This window comes from Myotis lucifugus, unplaced genomic scaffold (assembly GCF_000147115.1).
Source record: "Myotis lucifugus unplaced genomic scaffold, Myoluc2.0 scaffold_12, whole genome shotgun sequence".
Taxonomy (NCBI): Eukaryota; Metazoa; Chordata; class Mammalia; order Chiroptera; family Vespertilionidae; genus Myotis; species Myotis lucifugus.
The window spans coordinates 7,684,927-7,711,827 of NW_005871060.1; the positions used below are offsets into that span (position 1 = coordinate 7,684,927).

At 36.5% G+C, this 26,901-nt stretch overlaps 1 protein-coding gene across 7 annotated transcripts in view; it reads left to right on the forward strand.

Moving 5' to 3' along the window:
- PTPN13 (protein tyrosine phosphatase, non-receptor type 13) overlaps nt 1-26,901 on the forward strand; it is a 196,356-nt gene that overhangs the window by 143,087 nt on the left and 26,368 nt on the right. For all 7 annotated transcript variants that reach the window (XM_014452047.2, XM_023750399.1, XM_023750398.1 and 4 more), the window contains 19 exons: nt 207-314; nt 485-616; nt 2,645-3,108; nt 4,141-4,272; nt 6,150-6,243; nt 6,847-6,932; nt 7,897-8,059; nt 9,403-9,617; nt 9,714-9,812; nt 11,637-12,001; nt 12,902-13,076; nt 14,891-15,049; nt 16,119-16,290; nt 16,395-16,605; nt 20,450-20,520; nt 21,722-21,783; nt 24,485-24,620; nt 25,303-25,440; nt 25,538-25,626. In XM_014452047.2, the coding sequence (XP_014307533.1) occupies nt 207-314; nt 485-616; nt 2,645-3,108; nt 4,141-4,272; nt 6,150-6,243; nt 6,847-6,932; nt 7,897-8,059; nt 9,403-9,617; nt 9,714-9,812; nt 11,637-12,001; nt 12,902-13,076; nt 14,891-15,049; nt 16,119-16,290; nt 16,395-16,605; nt 20,450-20,520; nt 21,722-21,783; nt 24,485-24,620; nt 25,303-25,440; nt 25,538-25,626 (3,071 nt within the window). The remainder of the gene's footprint in view (nt 1-206; nt 315-484; nt 617-2,644; nt 3,109-4,140; nt 4,273-6,149; nt 6,244-6,846; nt 6,933-7,896; nt 8,060-9,402; nt 9,618-9,713; nt 9,813-11,636; nt 12,002-12,901; nt 13,077-14,890; nt 15,050-16,118; nt 16,291-16,394; nt 16,606-20,449; nt 20,521-21,721; nt 21,784-24,484; nt 24,621-25,302; nt 25,441-25,537; nt 25,627-26,901) is intronic.

The window sequence follows — 26,901 nt, forward strand, 5'->3', positions numbered from 1 at the left end:
CAATACCAGCAGTCCAACATCCCTTGAGGGGTCCTGGATTGCGAGAGGGCGCAGTCCAGGCCGAGGGATCCCAGAGATTAACCAAAGATCTTATATGCATACTAGAGGCCCAGTGCACGGACACTTCTGTGTGTCAAACAGGCTAATCATTAGTCATAGAAAGTACCAGTATAATGAAGATCTTTTTAAAATGTGCTATTTCACAGGATTTCAAATCATTGGTGGGGAGAAGATGGGAAGACTGGATCTAGGTGTATTTATCAGTTCAATTACTCCTGGAGGACCAGCTGACTTAGATGGATGCTTAAAGCCAGGTACTTTACATTTAGTTAATTTCTTGTGTACTTTACTGTCGGGTATGAATTTGCACAGATATCAAAAGTGGAACTTGGACAAAATAAAAATAATTGGCAGGGTGACATTTCTGATATTTAGCATGAATTTCTCTTTGTCATTGAAAATACTGGATTGTCTATTTTTACAGGAGACCGTTTGATATCTGTAAATAGTGTGAGCTTAGAGGGGGTCAGCCACCATGCTGCAATTGAAATTTTGCAAAGTGCACCTGAAGATGTGACACTTGTTATCTCTCAGCCAAAAGAAAAGATATCCAAAGGTAATATAAACGTCTCTTGACTGTGTTCTGTTTCATTTTTACAAGAACTTCAGTAGCTTGGCCCAATAAATCAGAATTCAGCTTCTTATTTGCTTTCTGGAAATTTTAACTGTATAGTTCTGATTATTTTGATTTTATGGATCAGTTGAACTTTTTGATTGATTACTTCAAAGATTTTCTATCTCATTCCTCCTTAATAATACAGTTGACCCTTGAATGACCCAAGATTAGGGGTGCCAACGACATGCACAGTTTAAAATCCTTGTCTAACTTTCAACTCTCCAAAACTTAAGTTGTCTCCCTGTAGGGGATTGGTTCCAGACCACTGGCCAGGCTATATACCTTTTTAATGTGGCATTATATTTTATATTTATGGGCACGTCAAAATTTATTTGTTTATTTTGTTGTGCATCCAGGTTAGCTAGAATTCTATTACATATGTCACTGCAACAAATACATTTGTTTGCACACCACTGAAAATGTACTTATTTCTAGAGGTTAGATACCTAGAAGTAGATTAAGGAGTATGCACATTTAAATTTTTGACAAATGCTACCAATTTGCTCAAGTTTTATCAATTTACAGTCAACCAACTAGATATAACAGTGCTCTTCACACCATTAGTGGTATAAGAAATTATCAGTCCCATTTTTTGTTAGGCAAATAGGTAGAAACTGCATATCCCTGATCAACAATGAGAACGTCTTTTCATATAGTTATTAGTTATTAGAGGCTCGGTGCACAAAATTCGTGCCTGCACCCTCTCACAATCCAGGACCCCTCGAGGGATGTCTGACTGCCACAGGGATCGGGCCTAAACTCGCAGTTGGACATTCGTCTACCAATCCGGGACCACTGGCTCCTAACCACTCGCCTGCCTGCCTGCCTGATCACCCCTAACCACTCTGCCTGCCTGCCTGATCAACCCTATCCACCTCTGCCTCGGTCCCCTCCACCAAGGCTTTGTCCAGAAGGATGTCCGGAATGATTTCTGGAAGGTTGTTCAGCTCTCTGGTCTAATTAGCATATTACACTTTTATTATTATAGATGAGGATTTTACTCCTAATTTCCAGTCTACATTATCATACCCTTGTATCACAGGAGTTCTAAACTCCTTTTTTTAAATTAAAAAATTGTTTTAATCTTCACCTGAGGATATGTTTGTTTATTTTTAATTGATTTTAGGGAGAGAGGAGGGAAAAGGAGAGAGAGAGAGAGAGAGAGAGAGGCATTATTTGGTTGCCTCCCGTACATGCCCCTACCAGGATTTGAACTTGCGACTCTTTAGTAGTACATGGGACGACGCTCCAATCAACTGAGCCACAGCCAGGGCTAAACTTTTTCTTATTGACTTTTAGAAACACTTTGTATATTAATGGTATTAACTCTTTGATTATTTTTTGTTACTATTCCAAATATTTTCTCTCCAGCTGCTCATTACTCTCCAGTTTTCTTTGGCTTTGCTTACTACATAAAACTTTTAGCGTCTTATAAATTTGCATCTGTATTTTTTTTTACAAATGGCTCATGTGGTTTGTGTCTTACTTAGGCAAGCTTTCTTAAGTGGATTTTGATAAAGTCTACATATAAAATTTGGGAGTTGCCTTCCTTGAGAATTACTTGGAATAATTGGTAGGACAATATTATAAACAAATATATAAATAATCATTAAACAAAGAACAAGGATCTTTAGAGACCCAAATTATCTCTAGTTAGGGAATCAAGAAAGCCTTCACAGATTACTTGAAACAGGCCTTAGAGAATGGAAATGAGGAGTTAAGATGAAGGGGTTTCACATTTCCATATAAGCTGCTTCAAGAATAACCAAAGGGATGAGCAAAGGAAACAGAAAGCATCTACTACATTTGTTGGGTTCTCGTCATGGTTTCAGGCCCTGGGTCAAGTGTGATGTATGTGTTTTCCTGTGTAAAATCCTCCCAACAATCGTCAGGAACGTTGTGCATGTGTGTAAGCCCAGGCATGTGTGTGTCACTAACCTGTTATTTTCATTGGATTTTGACGTTTAGTGCCTTCTACTCCTGTGCACATTGCCAATGGCATGAAAAATTACATGAAGAAACCTTCCTATATGCAAGGCAGCACTATAGATTCTTCTGAGGATCACCGCTGGCCACGTGGTACCCTGAGGCACATCTCAGAGAGCTCTTTCGGGCCGTCTGGAGGGCTGCGGGAAGGAAGCCTGAGTTCTCAAGATTCCAGGACTGAGAGTGCCAGCTTGTCCCAGAGCCAGGTCAATGGCTTCTTTGCCAGCCACGTAGGTGACCGGACCTGGCAGGAATCACAGCACGGCAGCCCTTCCCCATCTGTGATATCCAGAGCCACTCAGAAGAAGAGGACTTCTACTGACAGTAACCAAAGCAAAGCTAAAAAACCAGGCGTTTCTGATGCAACAGATTACTCGGATCGTGGAGACTCAGACATGGATGAAGCCACTTACTCCGGCAGTCAGGATCATCAAACGCCAAAAAAGGCATAGTTTAATTTGAATCTTTGTTTTTTGTTTTTAATTTAACAAAACAAACAACAGCAAATAAATTACAGAGTAGAATATTCTACTATAAACTACTTAGATTATTCTAGAAAGGAGAAATCATTTATATAGTATGCTACTAACTGCTACTGCATTTGATGCTAACTTTCAGAGAAATTAGCAGCTTTAAATACTAACTCTAAGATGGCTGTTATTCTGGGAACTTGTTACCTGATAAGCCAAAGAAATGAATAATCAGATGATGATTATTTTCTACAAGTTGTTCATCTCTTGCATACTTCATGTTGTAAGAGAATTTAATATCTGAAAAGTATTGTTCCTAAGTAGTTCATGGACTGGCCAGTTGACTTATTTTTGTGACCAAATCCTTCTGAAGTTTTGGATGGATGAACAACAATATAGAAAATTGCCCATTTCCTAGAAATGATATAAATTTAAGCGCACTTTCACAAGCAAATTCAGGATAGAACCTTAAGCCCCCCTTTTTTTTAACAGAAAAATCAACATTTCTCATAAGGGGGTTATGCCTTTATAACTGGGGCTCAGCTGCTGTGCCTATGTTTATATTGGATTTGTAAACATAAGCAAAGTAAACATGAAGCCTACTCATCTTAAAACTCTAAGTTAAAAGCTACTGCTTACTATATATTGATTTTTTTTTAAGGAAATGGGCATACTTTCCAAATTTGGGAGTCTAAAAAGCACTGGACAAGGGTTATGTAAAAGCCAGGTCTGCAGTGGGTTGGTGCGTCCTTCCCTCTGCCATATCAAGCTGTTTGACCTGAAGCAAACCCTTTCATCTCTAGACCTCAATTTCCTCAACCATAAAATATGAAGGCATTGGATTAGATGATCTCAAAGATCTCTTCCAACCCTCATGATCGTTGAATCCACTCTATTCCTTAATATCTGTTTTTTCTTAATTTACCCAAAAAACACATATTGAATCTTCCAATAGTAATTCATTTTGAGTCTAACAAGAAATCCTTTTGTTTGTTTTTCTTTGTTAAGGAATCTTCCTCCTCAATGAATACATCCAACAAAATGAATTTTAAAACTTTTCCTTCAGCACCTCCTAAACCTGGAGATATCTTTGAGGTTGAACTGGCTAAAAATGATAACAGCTTGGGGATAAGTGTCACGGTACTGTTTGACAAGGTTTTCAAATGTTTTCTCTTCTCCATTTCCAGCAGCCTATGGTATTTCAGTTAATTAATTGAATTATTTTGCTTCCAAAAGGAAACTTGTCAAATACTTCCAAAATTAAAAATTGAACCACATCTTAAAACTTTTTTAAAAACTTGAGCGTACTGCCCTAGCTGGTATGGATCAGTGGATAGAGCATCGACCTGTGGACTAAAGGGTCCCAGGTTTGATTCCAGTCAAGGGCACATGCCCAGATTGCGGGCTCGATCCCCAGTGTGGGCTGTGCAGGAGGCAGCCAATCAATGATTCTCTCTCATCCTTGATGTTTCTATCTCTCCCTCTTCCTTCCTCTCTGACATTAAAAAAATATATTAGAAAATAAAATAAAAACTTGAGCATACTAATCACTTTTTCCTGTGATTAGTACTACATTTTCTGCATAGATTTCATACTTGCTACATTTTTCGCATAGATTTCATATTTGCTTAATTTGACATGATTTAACAAATATTTGATAGTTTCTGCTTGAACATGAAATAATACTTTTAACCTACATCATAGGTAATATAAGCCTAATGTATATGCCCTTTCTCTGCATAATACATCTTAAGTTGTAAACATGATTAGTATTTTAAAATTACAGGTTCCCAAGGAATATATGTACTTTTAAAGTAGTTAAAATGTGAGCATAGGTTACTTGCTAAAATTACTTTAGAATTCTATTAATGAATGTACTGTACCCTAAATGGTAACATTATCATTTACGGTATTTGAAAGATATTAGTAATAAAAAGTGATTTAGAAATGTCATAGAAATAGCACTATCCTATCTAATAAAGAGGTGATATGCAAATTGATCATCACTCCAACACACAAGATGGCCACCCCCATATGGTCAAAGATGGCTGCCCCCATGTGGCCACAAGATGGCCTACAGGGGAGGGCAGTTGTGGGTGATCAAGGCAGCAGGGGAAGGCAGTTGGGGGTGACCAGGCCTGCAGGGGAGGGCAGTTGGAGGCAATCGGGCCGGCAGGGGAGCAGTCAGGCGTCAGTCAGGTTGGCAGGGGAGTGGTTAAGGGGTGATCAGGCTGGCAGGCAGAAGCGGTTAGGGGCTATCAGGCAGGCAAGTGGTTGGGAGCCAGCAGTCCTGGATTGTGAGAGGGATCCCAGATTGGAGAGGGTGCAGGCTGGGCTGAGGGACACCCCCTCCCCCCCAGTGCACGAATTTCATGCATCGGGCCTCTAGTTAATATATAATATATCAAAATGAAAAAGACCGATTTCTCTTGCATTTTTAAAAATATTATAGCTCTTTCCCTTTTGACCTTAACTTTAGAATTTTATCTTCCTATTATTGTGAAGGGAAATAAAAGCTGTATATCCATATGAGAATGAAAAATCTACTTATTACCTCTCATCTCCACTATAACCAAATTTCTCTACCAAAATCTTTCAAAATGAAAAAAAAATTTTTTCCTTTGACTCATGAGATTTGCTTTCAGAATAGCAAATATGATCAGAAGTATATTATTCCATATACTATTTTTTCTGACAACTAAGTTCTCACACTAATTTTACTTTCTGCTTGCTCATAATGCATGGTATAGATTTACAGAGGAAGAGTAATTTTTCATATAGTCAAGATCTGGCATGTTGTTATTTTCTGAATAAAGAGTTTTCCTACAAAGTAACTGCTTTAAGATTTGGAAAATTTAGCTAGAAATGTTTTGGGGTATTGAACTAATTGCATGTGCTGACATGCTGCAGCTGCTTTCGCTGATAAATTGAATGCTTTCTGGGTCTCAGATTTGAAAAATGGAGTGTGAACTTTTTTGTATTACAAAATGTTATTTTATTTGTCTTTTTCCACATAGGGAGGTGTGAATACCAGTGTCAGACATGGTGGCATTTATGTGAAAGCTGTTCTTCCCAAGGGAGCAGCAGAGTTCGATGGTAGAATTCACAAAGGTAGACTATTTGTGTGTATGGGAATTATATAGAGGGTTATCACTTCAACATATAAATTAGAAAGTTGATATAGACCTTCAGATTATTCCTAATATAAAATAAGAACATATACAATTATTTTAGGACTTGAGTATTAAAAAACTCCTTGATGTCATTCCCAAAACTCTTCTTTTTCACCTTATTCTCTAGTATCAGAAAATATTTTGGTGATAATTTAGTTCATGTTTTGCGCTTCCTAAGAAGTCAACTACCAGAGGATGGCAAAAGGATAGTGACCTTGTAAAAACATTGACATCTACATTTCTAATCAGAACTAACTAGTTTAGTTCTCTCCAATGCTCTACATTTGTAGTTTAATTTATCTTATACCATGATTTAAATCACTTTTATGATATATACAATATCGTATTCTAAAATGTACCTAAGATAAGCCATAGAATTGGAAAAGAAATTAAATACACATTAAAGAAACTGTGACAGTTTTGTCCAGAATTTGTCTGAGTCTCTCCTGAACAAGTTAATACAAAACAAGATCACATGGTATTAAAGAGCATGATTATATTTTATGATTTGCTTTTTTCAAAATGACTGCCTGATTTATAGGTGATCGTGTCCTAGCTGTTAATGGAGTTAGTCTGGAAGGAGCTACCCATAAGCAAGCTGTGGAAACACTGAGAAATACAGGACAGGTAATAGATCATTATACCAAATTTATAAGATACCATAGAAGAACATAATAATGTGTGAATAATATCAATTTCATTGAAATCTCTAAATTTATTAGTCAAGAAACCAAGCCTGATTTATATAAACATCCTAGTATTTTTTTCTACAAATTAAGAATCAAGTATTAAAAAAAAAAAAAAAAGCAAGTATTATGCCAAGAGGTTTTAGTTTTTTTACTGAAGAAACTGGCTTTCTGTATCACATTTAGCCCTAATATTACCAGAGATCTGACAGAAGGAATGGTGGAGATTGCATTTTTAAAATTTTCATCAGCATCTACAAATATTTAGTGATTTTCACTTCTAGTCATTCTTTATCCTCAAGGCTAAATTTATTTTGTTGGAATACATTTTAAGTCGGGGAGTTTAGCAAAATATTTACAATGGTCTTTATATTATAGTACAGTGGTGATTTTATTCTAGTACCACAATTTTCTATAATATGTTGGTTATTTTATTTTTTTCTTAATCCTCACCCAAGGATATGTTTTCACTGATGTTTAGGGAGAGAGTGAGGGAAGCATCAATGTGAGAGAGAAACGTAGAAGGGTTGCCTCCCACATGTCCTCCAACTGCGGATCGAACGTAAAACCTAGGTATGTGCTCTGACCAGGAGTTGAGCCTGAAGCCTGTTGATACACCGAACGACCCTTCAACCAACTGACCCACCTGGCCAGGGCATACTCGTTATTTTATAATAGACTTTTTTTTTCTTTTTAATCATTTATTGTTTTATACAGAAAATATTAAAAACTTAATTTTGAAATTTTCAAATCCCTTGCTTTTGTTCCATTTTTTTCTCTCCCGATACTTTAGTAGACCAGTTATTTACTTGAAATAGATACCATCAGTTATACAAAAATCCTGAAAATTGATCTGCTTTCTTATAATTATTTTTCATTAATGAAGTGCTTTTTCATTTGTTCAGTTGGTTCATCTGTTGTTAGAAAAGGGACAGTCTCCAGCATCCAAAGAACATGCCCCTGTAACCCCACAGTGCAACCTTCCAGATCTGGATGGTCAAGGTCAAGTCCCAGAAAAAATGGTGAAGAAAATGACTCCTGTCAAAGACTACAGCTTTGTCACGGAAGGTCAGGCCTTAGGACACTGTCATCTCCGCTTTCACGTATTCAAAATTGGAGTTTTGCATGTTGGATACAATTCATGCCTGAGTCTCTTTAATTATTCTTGTCAAATGTGAATAATCTGATGTAGCACCACACTGAATTTTTTTTAATGACGTATTTGCTGCTTTTAGAGTCTGAAAGACTTTGGATGATGGAGTCATGCTTGAAACAGATTATGGTCCTATAACAGTGCCTTAAATAGTTGTAAAATTCAAAATCATATCTGTAAGGGAAAAAACACAAAAATATAGAAATAATACCTGAAAATGGCTTTAACCCCATATGAAATCTTGACTCTTACATTTTCTATATTTCCGTTTAATTTTGGGGACTTGTCAAGCTAACCCTGAGTAGAAATTTACCTAATAGATCCCAGAAACTGATCTTTCCTACAAACTTTGACAGCCCTTGGACATACCACTAATTAGTAGCAAAATAAGAAAATTAAAAATGATATAGTGTTGAACTTTTTGCTAAATGTGTTCATGATACAGAAGTCCCCTTTATTCTCAGATTCTATTTGTCTTCCTTTTAAGGGGCATAAAAGGAAAAATGTCCTTTACTTTATGAAGGATGGTGGTGGTATAAAGTCCTTATTTGTCTTTTATTTTAAATTCTTATTTGATTGCACAAATGTTAGCAACTCTAAATTAGTCCCAAAAGTAAGGAGAAAATACAACCCAGCATATATTTTTTCTGATTATGAAAGTAAAATTAGTATACCCACTTAATCTCACTGTCCTATATTCTTTATTTCTTCCATCATTTTTTTAAATATGTTTTTTACTCTTTTCTGCTTATTTAAAAAAATTTTTGTTGATGATGAGAATTTTCTCATAATGTCATTGCAATCTACTGGGTTATGTTATACTGTACCGACTCATTAGAATATCATCTTCCCCGTGCCTTCTCTAACATTTGTTTTGCTCTTACCTTTCTCTCCCATTGCATACCTGGCTTTTTGTTATTCTTCTCCTCTCTTGGATTTTTTTTCTCCTTTTTCTGTTATTCTACAGTCTTTTAAAACACGAGGGATTAAGCATAATTTCATTTTCAGAACCCTTATTTCAAAATCCTCTTTTCTGTTCAAGCAGTTAATTCATGCAGCTTAGTTAATTACATTTAGTTTTCTGATTTATAGTGTGAAATAGGATTTGCTTATAGAATAAGAGTACAGTGAGTACATATAAAGCTGTAAATATGGTGGGGAAATGGGCTTTTTAAAATGTGTCTAAAAGTATTTATGTTTGTATGTTCGTATGATTACATAACATGTAAGAATTTTTTTAATTTTTTTTTTTCTGCAGAGAATACATTTGAGGTAAAATTGTTTAAAAATAGCTCAGGCCTAGGATTCAGTTTTTCTCGAGAAGATAATCTTATACCTGAGCAAATGAATACCAGCATAGTAAGGGTTAAAAAGCTCTTCCCTGGACAGCCAGCAGCAGAAAGTGGGAAAATTGATGTGGGGGATGTTATCTTGAAAGTGAATGGAGCCTCTTTGAAAGGACTGTCTCAGCAGGTGAGCCCCAAGCATGTGGAGATAGATTGGCCTTTCTGAATGATCTGGCAATGGTGGTTTAACTACAGCTTCCCTTGTCATTTATGGTACCAACAGGAAGTTATATCTGCTCTCAGAGGAACATCTCCAGAAGTATCCTTGCTTCTCTGCAGACCTCCACCTGGTGTGCTACCAGACATTGACCCTGCTCTTTTGGTAAGACCTGCAAAAAGTAATTTATGTTTTTGTAGAATACCAATGAGTGATTAATTCAGCTGTAGTGATTTCATATAGCATGATCTCCGGGGTTTTATTCCAGTTACTTCGGCTAAGAGTATTATCTTGTATATGTCACTTAACCTCTGAGTGCATCCTATATTTGCAATATAACGTAATTCAATTCACTTTCTCTTCTTTCCCTTCCAATTCTAAAATTCTAGCTTCAAGGATTTTAGGAATTTGTTTTCTAAGCATAAATCGAAAAAGACATAAAATAATGGTTACAAAAAGCTTTTTGTTTATTTCTTCATTGGACCAAACGGGGAAACATAATTTTCATTCTAAGTTAGATTAGATAAAAATGAGAATTATTTAAGATATTTTGGCCGAAACCAGTTTGGCTCAGTGGATAGAGCGTCGGCCTGCGGACCAAAAGGTCACAGGTTCGATTCCAGTCAAGGGCATGTACCTGGGTTGCGAGATGTGCAGGAGGCAGCTGATCGATGTTTCTCTCTCATCGATGTTTCTAACTCTCTATCTATCTCTCTCCCTTCCTCTCTGTAAAAAATCAATAAAATATATATATTTTTAAAAAGATATTTTGCTTTTTTAAAACATATTTTAAAATATGTTTGTTTATTTTCCTTTTTTATGTCAAGGAATATCTAAAGGATCCAAAATCTGTTTTGGAGTTAGTTATAAATTGCATACTGATAGATAAGACAGCCTTGAAAGAAAGACAACCTTTATCCTACGTACTTAAAATAGTGTTCTGCCCTGGCTGGGTGGCTCAGTTGGTTGTTGTCTGTATACCCAAAAGATGATGGGTTCTGTTCTAGTCAGGACACATACCTGGGTTGCAGTTTTAATCCCTGGTCAGGGTGCATACAGGAAGCAAGCAAACTATATTTCTCTCTCACACTGATGTTTCTCTCTCTCTTTCTCCCTTCCTCTCTCTCTAAAATTAATAAATATCCTCAAATGAGGATTTTTAAAAAGTAGTGTTCCATAAACAGTGAACATGACCCCTGGGAGAAAAGGCAGGAGAAACTTGTAACCTTTATATCAGAAATAAAAGTATGAGAAGGCTATTCATAGGAAAGTAACATTTCTATAGGGCATGTTATAAATAGCATTTTAAGAGACTACATTAAAGAGAGAGAGAGAGAGAGAGAGAGAGAGAGAGAGAGAGAGAGAAACTACATTGATTTGGGTCAGCAGTTAGGAGCTCTCTTGATGAGTATATAAATTGATACAATCTTTCTGGAAAGCAATCTGGAAATATTTAACAAGGCCTTTAAAAACATCCTATGTGCTGATTACAAAAAATTCTATTTTAATTATATAGAAAATTATAAGGAAGTAATTAGAAACTTGGGTGAAAATCTACATACAAAGAAGTTCCCCTAGATTTCTATTAATAGTGTAAAGCTAGAAACTAGCTCTGTATCCAATAAAAGGAGAATTCTGAAATAAATTAAAGGTATAGCCGTCTGTAGGATTATTATACAGTTTTATATGGTTGTTTTCAAAGTATATTTAAGGACCTCAGAAAGTACTCATAAAAACCTAAATTTTGAAAGTAGGATACAAAGCAGAATATATACTATAACTCTAATTCTGATTTAAAATATAAGTCATAAAATATTAACAGTTATTTTTATATATGATTTTTTTCTCTAATGAGTATAATTATTTTATAAAAAATAATAGACTATTTTAATAGAAATTGCTGTTGTTGAACGTGTTCATTTTCTATCAAGTGTTCTAAAATTACTATAAGTTGTCACATTCAGGCCTTTTTAAATGTGTCCATTACAGACCCCACTGCATTCTCCAGCACAAGTACTTCCAAACAACAGTAAAGAGCCCTCTCAGCCAGCATGTGTGGGGCCAGGCACCAGCTCAGATGAAAATGAAATGTCTGACAAAAGCAAGAAAGAGTGCACATCCTCATCCAGGAAAGACAGTGACAGTGACAGCAGTGGGAGCGGAGAAGAAGACTTAGTGAAAGCTCCAGCAAAAATTCCAAATATGAGCTGGAGTTCAGCTTTTCAACAGACTCTAAACAACATGCTACCACTGGCACAAAATCAACACGAGGCAACCAAGAGTCAAGAAGATACCATTTGTACCATGTTTTACTATCCTCAGAAAATATCCAACAAACCAGGACTCGAGCACAGGTATTGCCAGTATCGTAATGCTTATCACTCAACACAACTAACTGTTAGTAACAGGAGAGCAATCTCCATTTCTCTAAGAATGAAATGTGCCTGTAAGTGAATTTCACAGTGATTAAGTAGATGATGACTGTTGGCTATCTAACTATTGTGGCTGACAGTTTTAGTTAGCAAACCTGTAAGCTCTCTAGCCATTCAACCTGAGCTTTACTGCTCTCTCAAGCATATTTACTAAAAATTGGGAAAGTTGTTTGTATTTCACCATCATTCCGATTATTTGACAGAAAGAGAAGAAACCTATTTAGACAGTGATGGGGTAGGAGAGTAGTGAGTAAAAATATAAAGGGCGTGGTATGGAGGAAGGAGTAGAGAGTTTGCATAAGGTAGGATATACAAGAGTACAGAAGATGGGAAAAGGAGAAATCATTGAAAACAGAGGCATATAAAGAGACATGTGTGCCTCCAATAGTTATTCATACATTTTACTGTTTGGTTATGTCTTTGTATATATATCCAGGTTCAATCATATTCATTCAAGTATTTTTTTTCCTATTGTATCATCTAAAATAACCACAGAAATAAGACATTTATTTTCTTCTTCTCTTTCTTAGTAAATTTAAACACATTAGCTTCAGCCTAAAATTAACAACCAGGAATCAAAAGTATATTTATTTAATCTGTCTTACTGATTTGTGCATTTTATTAAGAGCTTCAAAATAGAACATTGGTAATGTTAGCATATAACGGATGTGAGATAAATTCATAGTCCAGAGTCAGATAAAAAGTAGCTAGAATCTCAATCAAAAGCAGATATGAATATTAAAATTTTCTGTTTGCAGCACAAACTTACTATATTGACATTGAAATGTATTTGAAAAGAGTCTTGTTTCTTTGTCTCTATAGTAATCCTCCTTCCCCTCTACCACTGGATGTGACTCCTGGACCACCCCAAACAGAATCTATTGCCACGAATTTAACAGATAAATATCATACACGTCACACCTCTGAACCAACCAGACAAGATAGCTTGACATCTTTGAAGACTGATTTGGAAAACCACCTTGAAGACTTAGAGCTGGTGAGTTGTTTATGCTGTATTAAAATACCTTCATATTCATGTCCAGTAAATAGATAGCATAGTTGGTATGTCTCTCTGCTGAGAATTAGGGGGAAAAGCAAAAAAAAATTTAGGTGCAAATCCTGTTTCTGCCGCTGACTTACTGCCATTTGGCAAATACCTGTGGAAAAATTACTTAATTCTTCGGAGTCTTCGGAGTTTTGGCCTTAAAATGGGGCTAGTAACCTCATGTGGTGAGGATTAAATGGAATAATATACATAGAGCATCTAATTCAGTATCTGCTATTTGCTAAATTCTAATGAATTATTTTTTAATCAAGACTGAATTTTTTTCTCTGCCATACTTGTTTTGTGAGCAAATGGATTCCTTTACATTGAACTAATAGCCCTAGAACTTCTAAGCCTACAAATTCAGTTTGGAAGCCAAATTTTCAATAATAATAATATCATTTACACTGATCTAAAATTAGTCTTTTTCAAAACTGTTTTTATTATTCATGTGATAAATATTTGTTGTAAGAAAATTAGAAAACAAAGAAAAAGACGATTAACACTTTTATTCCACCACCCAAAAACCATACACATTTTGGAGTTAATCTTTCCAAATATTTTGTTTGCCTATAATTGTGTGTGTCTGTGTGTGTGTGTGTTTGTGTGTGTGTGTGTGTGTGTAGTATCTATATCTTCAGTTTCATTCTCAGCAATAGAGTGAAACTAATCTTAGAATTATTTCCTAAGAAGTCTGTCATCACCCCTATAACCTGTAAGCAACCTTTGTGTCAGCTGAAATCTTTAAAAAAAATATTTATGCAACTAAATATATGAAGTTGTGATATGTAGTCACCCAAAGACTTCATATTAACAAAAAAAAAGTCAAAAAACACTAAGCCCTGGCTGGTATGGCTAAATGGTTAGAGTATCAGCCTGCACACCGAAGGGTCATGGGATTGATTCCTGGTCAAGGGCATATACCTGGGTTGCAGATTCAATCCCCAGCCCCAGTTGGGGTATGTGCTGGAAGCAACCAATCAATATGTCTCTCTCACATCAGTGTCTCTCTCTCTCTTTCTCTCTCTCTCTCTCCTCCCCCTCCTCCTCCTCCCTCTCTCCTTTCCACTCTCTCTGAAAAAGCGATGGGAAAAATATCCTCGGGTGAGGGTTAACCAAAAAAATTAATACAAAAACAAACAAACCTTTTTTGTGGCTCTTGACATCTATTTTGCTTATCTAGAAATATATAAAGAATTTTCTGAACCTACCCATCAGAAAGTATTCTTTGATAATCAAGATATAGCCACTAATGTGTCCTTGTTTATCCTGAAAATACAAGAATTGAAGCACGAATAAATTCTGTCTCAGATAACCTCTAGACCAGTGGTTCTCAACCTTGGCTGCACATTAGAATCACCTGGGAATCTTTTTTAAATCCTGATTTCTGGGCCTCATCCTCCGGAAATTCTGTTTCTTTGTTATGAGGTGGGGACACAACATTAGTAACAAAGAAACAGAATTTCCGGAGGATGAGGCCCAGAAATCAGGATTTTAAAAAGATTCCCAGGTGATTCTAATGAGCAGCCCAGGTTGAGAACCATTGCTCTAGACAAACATATAATGTTGTATGTAAACCCAACTTTCACATTGGAGGGTATTCTATCTAGAGTTGGATAGGCCTGGCTTCTTCACTTGGACAAGATAAGTAACCTTTTAGGGATTGGTTTCCTCACTCTGTTATTCAATAGAAATAATAGTCATCTTTCTGTTTGTGTGTAACGCAGAATAGACTTCCTAAAGGAATCACTGTTTTCTTCCCTTAGGAAGTAGAACTTGTCGTTACCCTAATTAAATCGGAAAAAGGAAGCCTGGGCTTTACAGTAACCAAAGGCAATCAGAGTATTGGTTGTTATGTTCATGATGTCATTCAGGATCCAGCCAAAAGTGATGGAAGGCTAAAACCTGGGGACCGGCTCATAAAGGTAAGATACTACATGGAATGAATTTTTGCAAATGTAGCCAGAGAGCAAGCAAGGGCTGGAGAGAAAGAATAAGAAGGTTGAGTTAATGTAACATTCTATTTCTCTGTTTGGTTTGTTTTCCTTCTCTACCTCTTAAAAGTAAAGGCCTTTATACAGTTAACAGTTTGAAAAATGCTTAAAGTTCTCTTTTTAATTTGGAAGTCCCTCTCAACTCAGTTAAAGCATTAAACAAGTTATCTTGGGTTTCAAGGACAGAAAGTTTCTTAAATTACTATAAGGATAAGTTTCCTATACCAGCAAAAAAATGATGCATTTGTTAAGTATCTTACATTATATTTTACTTATAATTACTTGATCATTGTGTTTATTGTATTTTCACAGTACAGGCTATTACCAATAAATTAGAGACTATTCTTTTTTTTTAATAGTTTATTGATTTTTTTTTTTTGAGAGAGAGAGAGAGAGAGAGAGAGAGAGAAACATTGATGTGAGAATGCAACATCAGTCAGCTGCCTCCTGCATGCCCCCTACCCGGGATCAAGCCCAAAACCCTAACATGTGTCCTTGGCCAGGAATCAAACCTGCAGCCTCCTGGTACACAGGAAATGTCCAACCAACTGAGCCACACCAATCAGAGCTAGGGACCAGTCTTTATTGTGAATCTCTTACGGGCTAATATATATTATATATTAAAAACTTAGGGCGCAATCTTCCACCTACTTCATCTGGTACACATAAACTAAGTTCTAAAACTTGTGGCACAGCAAAAAATATATTTTTTGAAAATCAGACAAAAAATAAGTATCAAAAATTTTTTGATTCATTCACACCAGACAGCTACTGTTGTGTTGGCTGTTGTCATTTTTTTTTTTTTTTTGCAATCTAACGGAAAAGAGGTCAGTGCCCCTGAATAGTCAGCTATTGCGTGTTTTAAAAATTCTTGTGGCACGCCAGTGTGCCGCAGTACACTGCTTGAAAATCGCTGAGTTAGGGGGGTTAATATATTTTCTTGGCAACTTCTCCATTCCAAAAATTATAATCTTACTTTTTCCCCTTTCTCATTGTGTAGGTTAATGATACAGATGTTACAAACATTACTCACACAGATGCAGTGAATCTGCTACGGGCTGCACCCAAGACAGTCAGATTAGTTCTTGGGAGAGTTCTAGAATTACCCAGGATGCCAGTGCCGCCTCATTTGCTACCTGACATTACATTAACGTGCAACAAAGAAGAATTGGGTAATGCAAATTCAAGCTTTATGCAGTGTGATTTTTCTTGGCTGGATTAAAAATAAATACTCTTAAGGCTAAGGAAACAAATGTGTTTTTTTTATTCCCTGAAGGTTTTTCCTTATCTGGAGGTCACGACAGCCTTCATCAAGTGGTATATATCAGTGATATCAATCCGAGGTCAGCTGCAGCGACGGAGGGTAATCTCCAGCTATTAGACATCATCCACTATGTGAATGGAGTCAGCACACAAGGCATGACCTTGGAAGCAGCTGAGAGAGCATTAGACATGTCACTTCCTTCACTGGTGTTAAAAGCAACAAGGTACTTACTCTGCAGTTATTTGTGGGTTCTGTCTGTGTCTGCGTACACATTTCCAGCTCTTGGTTTTATTTATGTTTTCTTAAAGATATATTCCTGAATTACTAATTCACAGACTAAACTGGCAGAACTTAATTAAGTTAAACAGACTTCCTGATGACGAGAGATTCTCAGAGCACTTGAAGCAGATTCGTGTTTGGATATACGTTTGCAATTATTAATAGGGTGGTTACTACATTTGTCATTTAGGATGTTTTCAGTTGCAAGTAACAGAAAATACCACTCAACTTGGTTTAAACAAGAAAGGGGATTTCCTGCCATTTATGGTTAAAAAGGTTATGTAGTTGTCAGGTAAAATTTGATTAGGCCTCTGGCTCCATTTCTTTGCTGTTTTTATTCTCTACCCTGTGCATGTTTCCTGCACAAAAGTCGCATCTCTGTGTCAGGCTCACGCCTCGCACCTGCATATTACACCATCCAGAACAGTCTTCAAAAGCCTTGCCAATCACCGTGGTAAAGCAAGGATTGTGTGCTGATTGTCTTAGATCTAAATGAAGGCCAGTCCCTGAATTGAAGCAAAGGGGCAGGAACATATTGATTGGCTTAGGCCAGTCTTGGCCCACTCCCAGTGTCGGGACAGTCAAGCCTACACCTCATGTCTACAACCAGTGAGGCGTGGAATCACCACACCCACTCTACCTCACAACAATTCCACGTAATAAGAAATGCTAATAGTAATTTTTGTTTCACTTAAAAATGAAATAAATTGAAAAATATATATATTATTTCAAATTACTACAAATATAGTGGCTTAAAACAACAGAAGTTTATTGTCTTAACAGTTTTGTAGATCAGAAGTACAAAATGGGTCTCAGTGAGCTAAAAGCAAGGCAGAGCTGCATTCCTTCTCCAGGAGATAATCCATTTCCTTGCTGTTTCCACCTTCTAGAGCAGGGGTGGGCAACCTTTTTGTGAGTGCGTGCCAAAACCAGCAAAATCTCTGACTCAAAATTCTTCTGCGTGCCAACCCTAATTTTTTGAGAACATGTTACGCCTACTTGATATCTCTTAAGGTGTACGTATGTGAAGAACCTTGAAGAAATAATAAAATTCATTCGCGCGACAAAAACACAGTATATGATGATGAAAAATACGTTTATTTTTTAATGTATACATGTACACTGTTAGTCCGACAGAAAACTTTATGACTCCGTTTGATATTATCAGTGGGACTTTTGCTGCTGCATCACTGATGACAGAGATTTTACATCAGGTTTATATTTCGTGACCTTCAGAGGTATGCACGAGCTACTACTTTCATCCATCAGGCTACTCCTATTACGAAACTTAACAAAATTCATCACTGAGAACAAAGATTCACAAGCATATGTGGATGAAACCAAAACAGTGATCGGGTCTAGGAAGGAAGGGAGAGTTAAGGCAGAGGCATAGAAATTGCTCTTCCCCTCTCTCGTCAATCCATGTCTATGGTCTTTAAGATAACTTGTTATGTAAAATTATTTATTTATCTAAGATGCACCTACACTGAATTTATCTGAAAAATAAAAAAGTCGATATTAAGAAAAAAATTGTAAATGGAAGATTGTAAGAGAGGGTTTCGCGTGCCAGCAAAAGTTACTGGCGTGCCAGGGGTTGCCCACCCCTGTTCTAGAGATTGCTGGTATTCCTTGGTTCATAGTCTGCTTCTATATTCAAAATCAGCATTCTGCTCTATCACCACATCTCTTCTCTGATTATCTGCCTCACTCTTTCATCTATAAGGACCGCTGTGATTACATCAAGCCCTGCCAGATAATCCAAAATAATCTCCTCATCTCTAGAACCTTACCTTACTCACATCTGAAAACCTCTTTTGCCTTGTAAGGTTCCATACTCACAGGTTGAGGATTACAATGTACACACTGGGCAGGGGTGTGGGGGCATTATTCTGCCACCCACAATGTACATGATCCAGGCCTTCTAGACTACAGGCTTCTATTATATAAAGGGAAACGCCCCATTTTTATCTTGATACATGATGAGTTTTACAGAGTGTGTCTCCCAAAATATAGGAACTATTAATTAAATCATTTGATAGTAAACTTATTTGTTCCTTCTAAACCTTTAAGTCAGAATGTGTACTTTTTCCCTTGAATGTAATTCTTGACTGTTTTCTCTCATATATTTTAAAAATTAGATTGGGCATGGAGTTATTTTCATAGGTGTAGCTGAATGTTAATTGGTGGGGAAGGAAAGTGTTCAAACAACCTGAAAAATATTTTTGTGAAAATTAACATCTCTGTAAACCAGTGATTTAGCTGGCATACATTTATTTATTTATTTATTTATTGCCTCAAAATCAGTAGAGCACCCTTTACTCTGGCTCTGAAATTGCTTTTCTTTTTTCTTTCTACTTCTCTCTTTTCTGGAGTCACTAAAGATATAATAGTGGTAGTCCCAATTGCTTTCCCCTTTGTTCTTCCAGCTCTCTCTCCACTGTTGATATATCTGCTGTCCTTATCGACAGGAGAGCAATAATGGAGGGGTTTTTATTTATGTTAATTATCTCTATGTCAAGAATGGTAAAGGGTCTGTGATTTTACCCTACTTGCAAGCTAATAAGTTAGCCAGTTGTTGTTTCTTGCACGCTGGTAGGAGATATGAAACTCGTGCATCAGAGACAAAATACTTATTGAAAATGGTATTGGTGTCAATTCCACACGTCTCTGAGGCCCACAGAGATGACATATGTGGACCTAGTGGATTCCTGCACTTGCAGTGGGTTGTATTCCAGGAGAGGAACACTTTAAGAAGAGCCCAGGAACCTGCCCCTTTATGGTGGCTGCTAGAAAGCCTGCTTTTTGTTTGGGAAAAGAAGTTATGTCATCCCTCAAGCTTGCTCACCACAAACATAGCCTTGAGAATTGTTCCAGATAAAAAGTGGTCTCGGCCTTGCATTTCTGGGTCACCCAGAGATAATATGCAGGAATGCATAGGGCCCATGGCAAATTGCCTCTCTCAACATTGTATACCTTAGGCAGCCTCCCTTTTTTCTCAAGTATTAACAGTAGTAACACTGCATGCTAACCCTGTTTCCAAGATGCTGTCTTTTTTACTGTTTTTCTTTTCTTTTTTTAATATATGTTTTTATTGATTTCAAAGAGGAAGGAAGAGGGAGAGAGAGATAGAAACATCAATGATGAGAGATATTCACTGACTGACCGCCTCCTGCACACCCCCTACTGGGGATCAAGACCGCAACCTGGGCATGTGCCCTTAACTGGAATCAAACCCGAACCCTTTAGTCCTCAGGCCAATGGTCTATCCACTGAGCCAACTGGCTTGGGCTTTTTTACTGGTTTTCATATTGGGTGGTATTATTCTTCTCATGGTCCTTTGAATATATATTATATTGTCTAGATTTTCACTTTAAATAACTTAAAAGTAAAACACATATCAAGGGCTTTAGGGTCATAAAACAGTGATCTATGATTTCTAAGTTATCTTTGAACTATTACTTGAGTGACAGAGAACCAAGTTATTAGATCATGAAATTTTACCAGTGTTTGATATGAGAGGGGAAATAATGTGATATGTTGAACTGAAACCCAAAGAGAGATTATATAAAGAAGTGATTCTTAATCTTTTTTTGGTCAAGAATATTTCCCTTCAGAAAATACGTAGATGAAGACTGATGAAATTTTGTCTTTAGTTTTAGGGGTTGCCTAGACCCCTTAAAGCCCATCCAAAATAAAACTCCTTAGTCTAATTAAGAGATGGTTGAAAGGATATTTAAACAAACTTCTTGAGTAATTTGCAATTGTCTTTTCATTTTTTTATAACACAGAGATGGTCAGCCAGTGATCCCAAGTTCCAAGAAGTCTGCCACTTCAACTCCAAAGTCAGCCAAAGCCAATGGTAAGGATACATTCACTTATAACACAAATAGTGATGGAGACGTAACTGTTTTTTCCAGAAGCAGGTACGGACACTATCACTAAAATGTTCTTATTGCCTTTGCAGGGTGTTTTGCAGGAGCTCTAGCTACCTTGCAAGATTATAATGAGGCATTAATACAATAATGTATGTGAAATATCACGTTAATTGTCATATAATAGTTTATTCAGACTTTTACTTAATTTCTTATCTGTTCTGGGCACTGTTCTGGGCATTGTGAATATGGCAATGAGTAAGCAAAATATATGTCTTACATTTTAGCATCATAATATAAATTTTAGAATTCGTAATTGTGGCAGCAGTTAACATTGATTTGATGCTTGTTCTGCACTAAGTATTCTTCTAAGTTCTTTAGTCTCCGCAACAACAGCCCTGTCACACTAGTGTTATTATTATCCTCCTTTTATAGAAGGGAAACTGAGCACAGAGAAGTGTGATAATTTACCCAAACTCATAGAGTTAATATCCAGTAGAGCTAGAATTTAAACCTAGGATGTCTGACTCCATGCTCTCACTTACATAATTGGGGTCAGCAAATGTAGCTATTAATGCTAGTATTAATGTAATAATAAGAATGTTAGGCACAGGGAAATGTTGAAAATTAGTGCATATGAAGTATTACATAATCTCACTCATATGTGGAATCTAAATAACAAAATAAACTGATAAACAGAATGGATCCAGAGACATGGAAGCATGGAACAGAGTGCGGAATCTCAGAGGGAAAATTGAGTTCAGAGAGGAAGGGAGAGGGAGAGAAAGAGAGAAACATCAGTGATGAAAGAGAATCATTGATCGGCTGCCTCCTGCACACCCCACACTGGGAATCGAGCCCACAACCCATGCATGTGCGCTGACCGGGAATTGAATCGTGACCTGGTTCATGGGTTGACACTCAACCACTGAGCCACGCCGACCAGGCTGAATGGAACTTTTATGCAAACTATTTTCTTTTAAGCTACTGGCTTTTTCCTTGGGGTAAATCCTTCTCAAACATTTGATTCCATCTAGTTGGTTTTAAATCGTTTTATGACATGACCTCTTTTAATGTACTAATAAAAATAAGATCATGTTCAGACACGTGGGTTTTCTTTCATCATTTTGGTGTCCCTGTTGTGGTCCTGACTGGCTCATCCCTTACTCTTTATGTTGTCCCTTTGAGGTCATCACACTGTGGAGCCTTGCAGCAAGCCTGCCCTCACTCCTAAGGACTCATTCTCCAAGGTAAGTAAGAGGCCACCTTCTTCATGCCCTATTTCCTTATCTAAATAACCAGCTTGTTTATATCTTGAACCAAACTGATTTCATGTTTAAATATTTGCCTTTTTCTGAAACATATATTGATAATAGGAATATATTTCAGTGAACTAATAGGCCTTGCTAAGTAAAGCTCACATAGTCAAGCCCCCACACAAGTAACCCTACTATATTTGGCACACACTCGGCTTCTAAATAAGATAGTTACTTAAGTAGATAGCTTTCGTGCCGGGATGTTTTATGAATGTGCACAGTTCCTTTGGTTGTCTTAGGTACCCAGAAGAGAAGAATTAAGAGTGAAATTGGTCCTCTGGGTTAACGTTGACCAGCAGTGACTTTCAAGTGGCAATACTCTGTTGCTACTAAGGAAAAAACATTAATGGCAAAAGCAAGTGGCTACTTGCTTCTTAAAAGACATAGAAAATGCTTTACCAATATAAAATGAAAGCCTAAATCATTTAAGATTAGCACAGAGAAACCTGGTGGTGATTTAACAAAATTATTTTATCATATAACTAAATTCTACTTCAGCCTCTCTCTTAGAGGCTACATATATGCCTATTTGTTTGGCTCTCATTTTGCTTAATGGTTCTCTTTTGGCATGTAATGTACATTCTAAAATAACCACAGCTGGCCGTGGCCCGTGTGCTCAGTTGGTTGGAGTGTTGTCCCATGCATTGAAAGGTCGTGGGTTCAATTCCTGGTACCCGGGTTTCAGGTTTGATCCCCATTCTGAGTGCATATGGGAGGCAACCAATCAATATTTCTCTGACACATCAATGTTTCAATGTCTCTCTCTCTCTCTCTCTCTCTCTCTCTCTCTCTCTCTCTCTCCTTTCCTCTCTCTAAAATCAATAGTAAACATATCCTCAGGTGAGGATTAAAAAAATAAAATAATCACAGCTGGATCTTCATTTTGTGAGATTGTTTAATCCCACACACATTCTATACAATGTATTCTGAACCTCACTGTTTGAATGTCTTTCCATGTACAATCCAGAGCTTGAGGCATTGCTCTCCTCGTAATCTGAAAATCTTATCATCTCCACAAAATTTCTGGACATAAACTAGATTGAGTGGAGGAGGAGAAAATTAATTTAGTGGCCAGAAGCCCAAAATTCTGTGCCTTTCATCTCACTATTTCATCTCAAACTTGCAACATGGTTCAGGAAGGCCTGAAAAGATATTGTGCAGAATAATTAGGCAGAAATGATTGGAACACATAAACATTTCTGGTATTTGTATGTTTGTGGATTGGATACAGCAACATTCAGTTCTTTGTTTAGCCACAATGACTTCAATTTCATGTAGCTGAAGCAACTGAATTTTAACATGTTCTGAGTGTTAGTCATGCTGTATAGTGCTTATTTTCCTTTTAAATATCAGCATGTTGTTGAAAGGGAGAAGGGTAGAATATCTGTTTATATTAACATAAAACCCTAGAAACGATAAGTTTTGTTATTCATAGCTGCAAACACTTCTTGTTGTAGTTAAAATCTTCGAGAAAGTTGCTCAAACAATATTCTGTCATTGAATACAAATGTCCGTACTATGAATTTCTCATAAAGATTGGAGTTTCACAATTCTGTGAAACTATTTGGCATCCTGTAACTACTATTTATGAAGAAATAACTATATTGCACCTATCATCTCTACTTTTTTCTTAATAAAAAGAGTAAGATCTTCAGAACAAACACCTTTATTTGCATAAAGTTATTTAATTTATTCTAATTATTCAATTATGCACTTTTGCCAAATCATTTTTTCTTTTTCTTTTTTAATATATTTTTATTGATTTCAGAGAGGAAGGGAGAGGGAGAAATAGAAACATCAATGCTGAGAGAGAATCATTGATTGCTGCCTTCTGCACGCCCCCTACTGGGGATCAAGCCTGCAACCAGGCATGTGCCCTGACCAGGAATCAAACCAGGGACCCTTCAGTCTGGAGGCTGATGCTCTATCCGCTGAGCCAAACCAGCTAAGGCACCAAATCATTTTTTCAATAGGCTTTCTGAAACCATGAAATGTTTCACAAATTACATTGAATTAGAAAGTTATATCTTATAAATATTTACTTTATAGTTATGGGCCCATTGTTATTTTTCTTAAATTGAGATGAGATTTAGACTAGATTTGAAAATCTTTATGCCTAACAATTGATCAGGTCACTAAACTGAAATTTATGTCAATGTAACAGTTTCACAAGTACTTAAAGGGTTGGTTTTCCTCCCTTCCCCTCAACTTCTAAGTTTAGTAACCATAGTGAACTTTTCTAAAAAGTTCTATGAAAGATAAGTCCTATAAAATATGCCTCAAAAAAGAGATTTCTGCAGTCAAATAAGTTTAGGAAGTACTGCATAATAAATTTCTCTTTTGGCAACCCAGAATTTATATTAGTAAGCATTGTGAGAATTCTTAGAGTAAAAATATTGATTTAATGTTTAATCTAGGATTTCCAGACACATTTGATGATGGAAAGTTCCATTTCCATTGCACATTTTATAGCACTAGTACTTCCTAAAAATACATCTAAGGTGGGGAGATATAAAATGGATTTTGTACTAAGAAAGGGGGGAGAAGGACATTGAGGAGCAATGTACAGTTCCTCCCTAACCATGGAAGTTAATAAAATCATAAACTAATGATTTGCTTTGGTTTTATGCTTTAGATTAATGGGGAAGAAGTTTCGCACCCTGAAGGAAAATGCTCTACTTATCAGATGAAGGGATCAGCAAATTTGATTCTGTCCAAAGGTAGTTTTCCAAATCAGTCATCCAGTTTCTCTAAATGCTCTAATAATTCAGGTAATAAAGAAATATTAGGTATCCTCTCTTATTTGCCTTACATGTCCCTATAGTTTGTTTTATATTTTTTATAGTTGGTTTTAAAAGGACCATTTGTTGCTCAAAGAAATAAAAGAACAATATAATAGTAATTGTTGTTAACTGCATTACTGTACCAATGTCCAGGATTCATTCTCATATCTAAGATTAAAACTATTTTTAAATGATTGAAAAGATAGCTGTTTTGTTTGATAGTGTTTCTCACATTCTTTGAAGAAACAATTTACAGGCTACTTAATAATTTAGAAATTTTTTTTCTTGGAGATGTTTGGGCTGCTCTATCATATCCTTAATCTTTGTAACATAATTTCTTGAGTTTCTTTCATGAATTAATAATTTGGGATTAATTTACAAAATAAGCATTAAATTATTAATGTCTCATAAAAAGGTGTATCACAGACACTAATATTGTTTTATTCTTTGTTGGGTGCCTTTGTGTGGTCTTTTGTCAGAGCAGCCAGTGTAGTTCTAGAACTAAAAGTGATTAGCCCCCTATTAGTGTCAACTACTTATCTGTTCATGTCTACTTTTCAAAGTGGATGCTTAAAATTGGAAAGACCTGCCTTAACCTATTTGAAACATTGTCTTTTTCTTATATCAATATTTTAAAAGTAAAACCCCATGTAAATTGCTGTTTTTCAAGAATCTGATGTACAGGAAGATGATATTTATGACGACCCTCAAGAAGCTGAAGTTATCCAGTCTCTGCTGGATGTTGTGGATGAGGAAGCCCAGAATCTTTTAAACCAAACTAATGCGGCAGCAGGTGCCTGTGTTCCAGGTAGATGGGCCCGAAGGAATCAGTTGGTACACTAAGGAGTGCAAGAAGGTCTCTGGGAGCGCTGTAACTCCTCTTGGCTTCTTCATTTCTCTTGCAGGTGCATTGAAAACGAATGGAAAGTTATCTGAAGAGAGAGCAGAAGATACAGACTGTGATGGATCACCTTTACCTGAAGATTTTACAGAGGTAAGGATACTACCTAGAAAAACACTGTAGGATATTCCATCTTGTTAGAATTCTATATCTCCTTACTTTAAAACTTGCTTTCTCTGCTGATGCCTTACTTCTCTCTATCTCCCAATTTCCCTTTTAGACATGAGATCAAGATAATATCCTGTTGGCTGCTTAGTGATCTCATTAAGAATGAGAATTAATGTCATTTACTCATTTTGGAGAGAGAATTTACCTTTAAATCTTTTAATTTCCTTTGGTGAAATTTTCTTTTAAAAAAAAAGGTGCCACAAGCACACACACACACACACACACACAAATGATAATTTTTATGTTATTATTTTTACACCAAGTTGAGGCCCTGGCCAGGTAGGTAGCTCAGTTGGTTAAGATTCATCCCAGTGCACCAAGGTTGCTCAGTCAGGGCACATACAAGAATCAACCAATGGCCCTAGTCAGTTTGGCACAATGGATAGAATGTAGCCTGCGGACTGAAGGGTCCCAGGTTTGATTCTGATAAAGGGTACATGCCCCGGTTGCGGGCTCGATCCCTAGTCAGGGGTGTGCAGGAGGCAGCCAATCAATGATTCTCTCTCATCATTGATGTTTCTGTCTCTCTCACTCACTCTCCCTTCCTCTCTGAAATCAATAAAAATAAAAAAAATAAAAGAATCAACCAATGAATGCAAAATAAATGGAACAACAAATCTCTCTCTCTCTTTCTCTCTCTTTAAAAAAACAAAACAAAATGTTGAGAAATCCAAGATCTCATTCCAGTTAATACCTCACCTAGGTAAAAAACTTGGCTTTTACCTTTGAATGCTCCCTTATGCCCCTCGTGGATTCTTGGTTTTTTAATTAGCACAGAAACATCTAATTCTTCCAATTATTCCATGACTTTTGCTATGATTACTTTGAGATTTCAATTGTGACTTGTTTAAAAAGATTTAGACACCTGACTCGTTCATAATATATTGAAATAATTGGATCCAAACTGGTAAAAATAAGCTGTATAAGAATTAGTGCTCAATATCTATCTATAATAATAAAAGCATAATATGCTAATTAGATCAGACAGCCGAACGAAGCCAGGACTGTGTAACCTTCTGGACGAAGCCCGAGGCAGCCGCCGCGGCTGTGAGGGCCGAGCCCCTTGCACAAATATCATGCATTGGGCCTCTAGTATATTATAAAATGTTGTTGAATTTAAAAAAAAAAAGTTGACATCATCTGAGATTATTTGCCTATTTTACTGAAACATTACATTTAGGGTGAAAATGGAGGTTAATT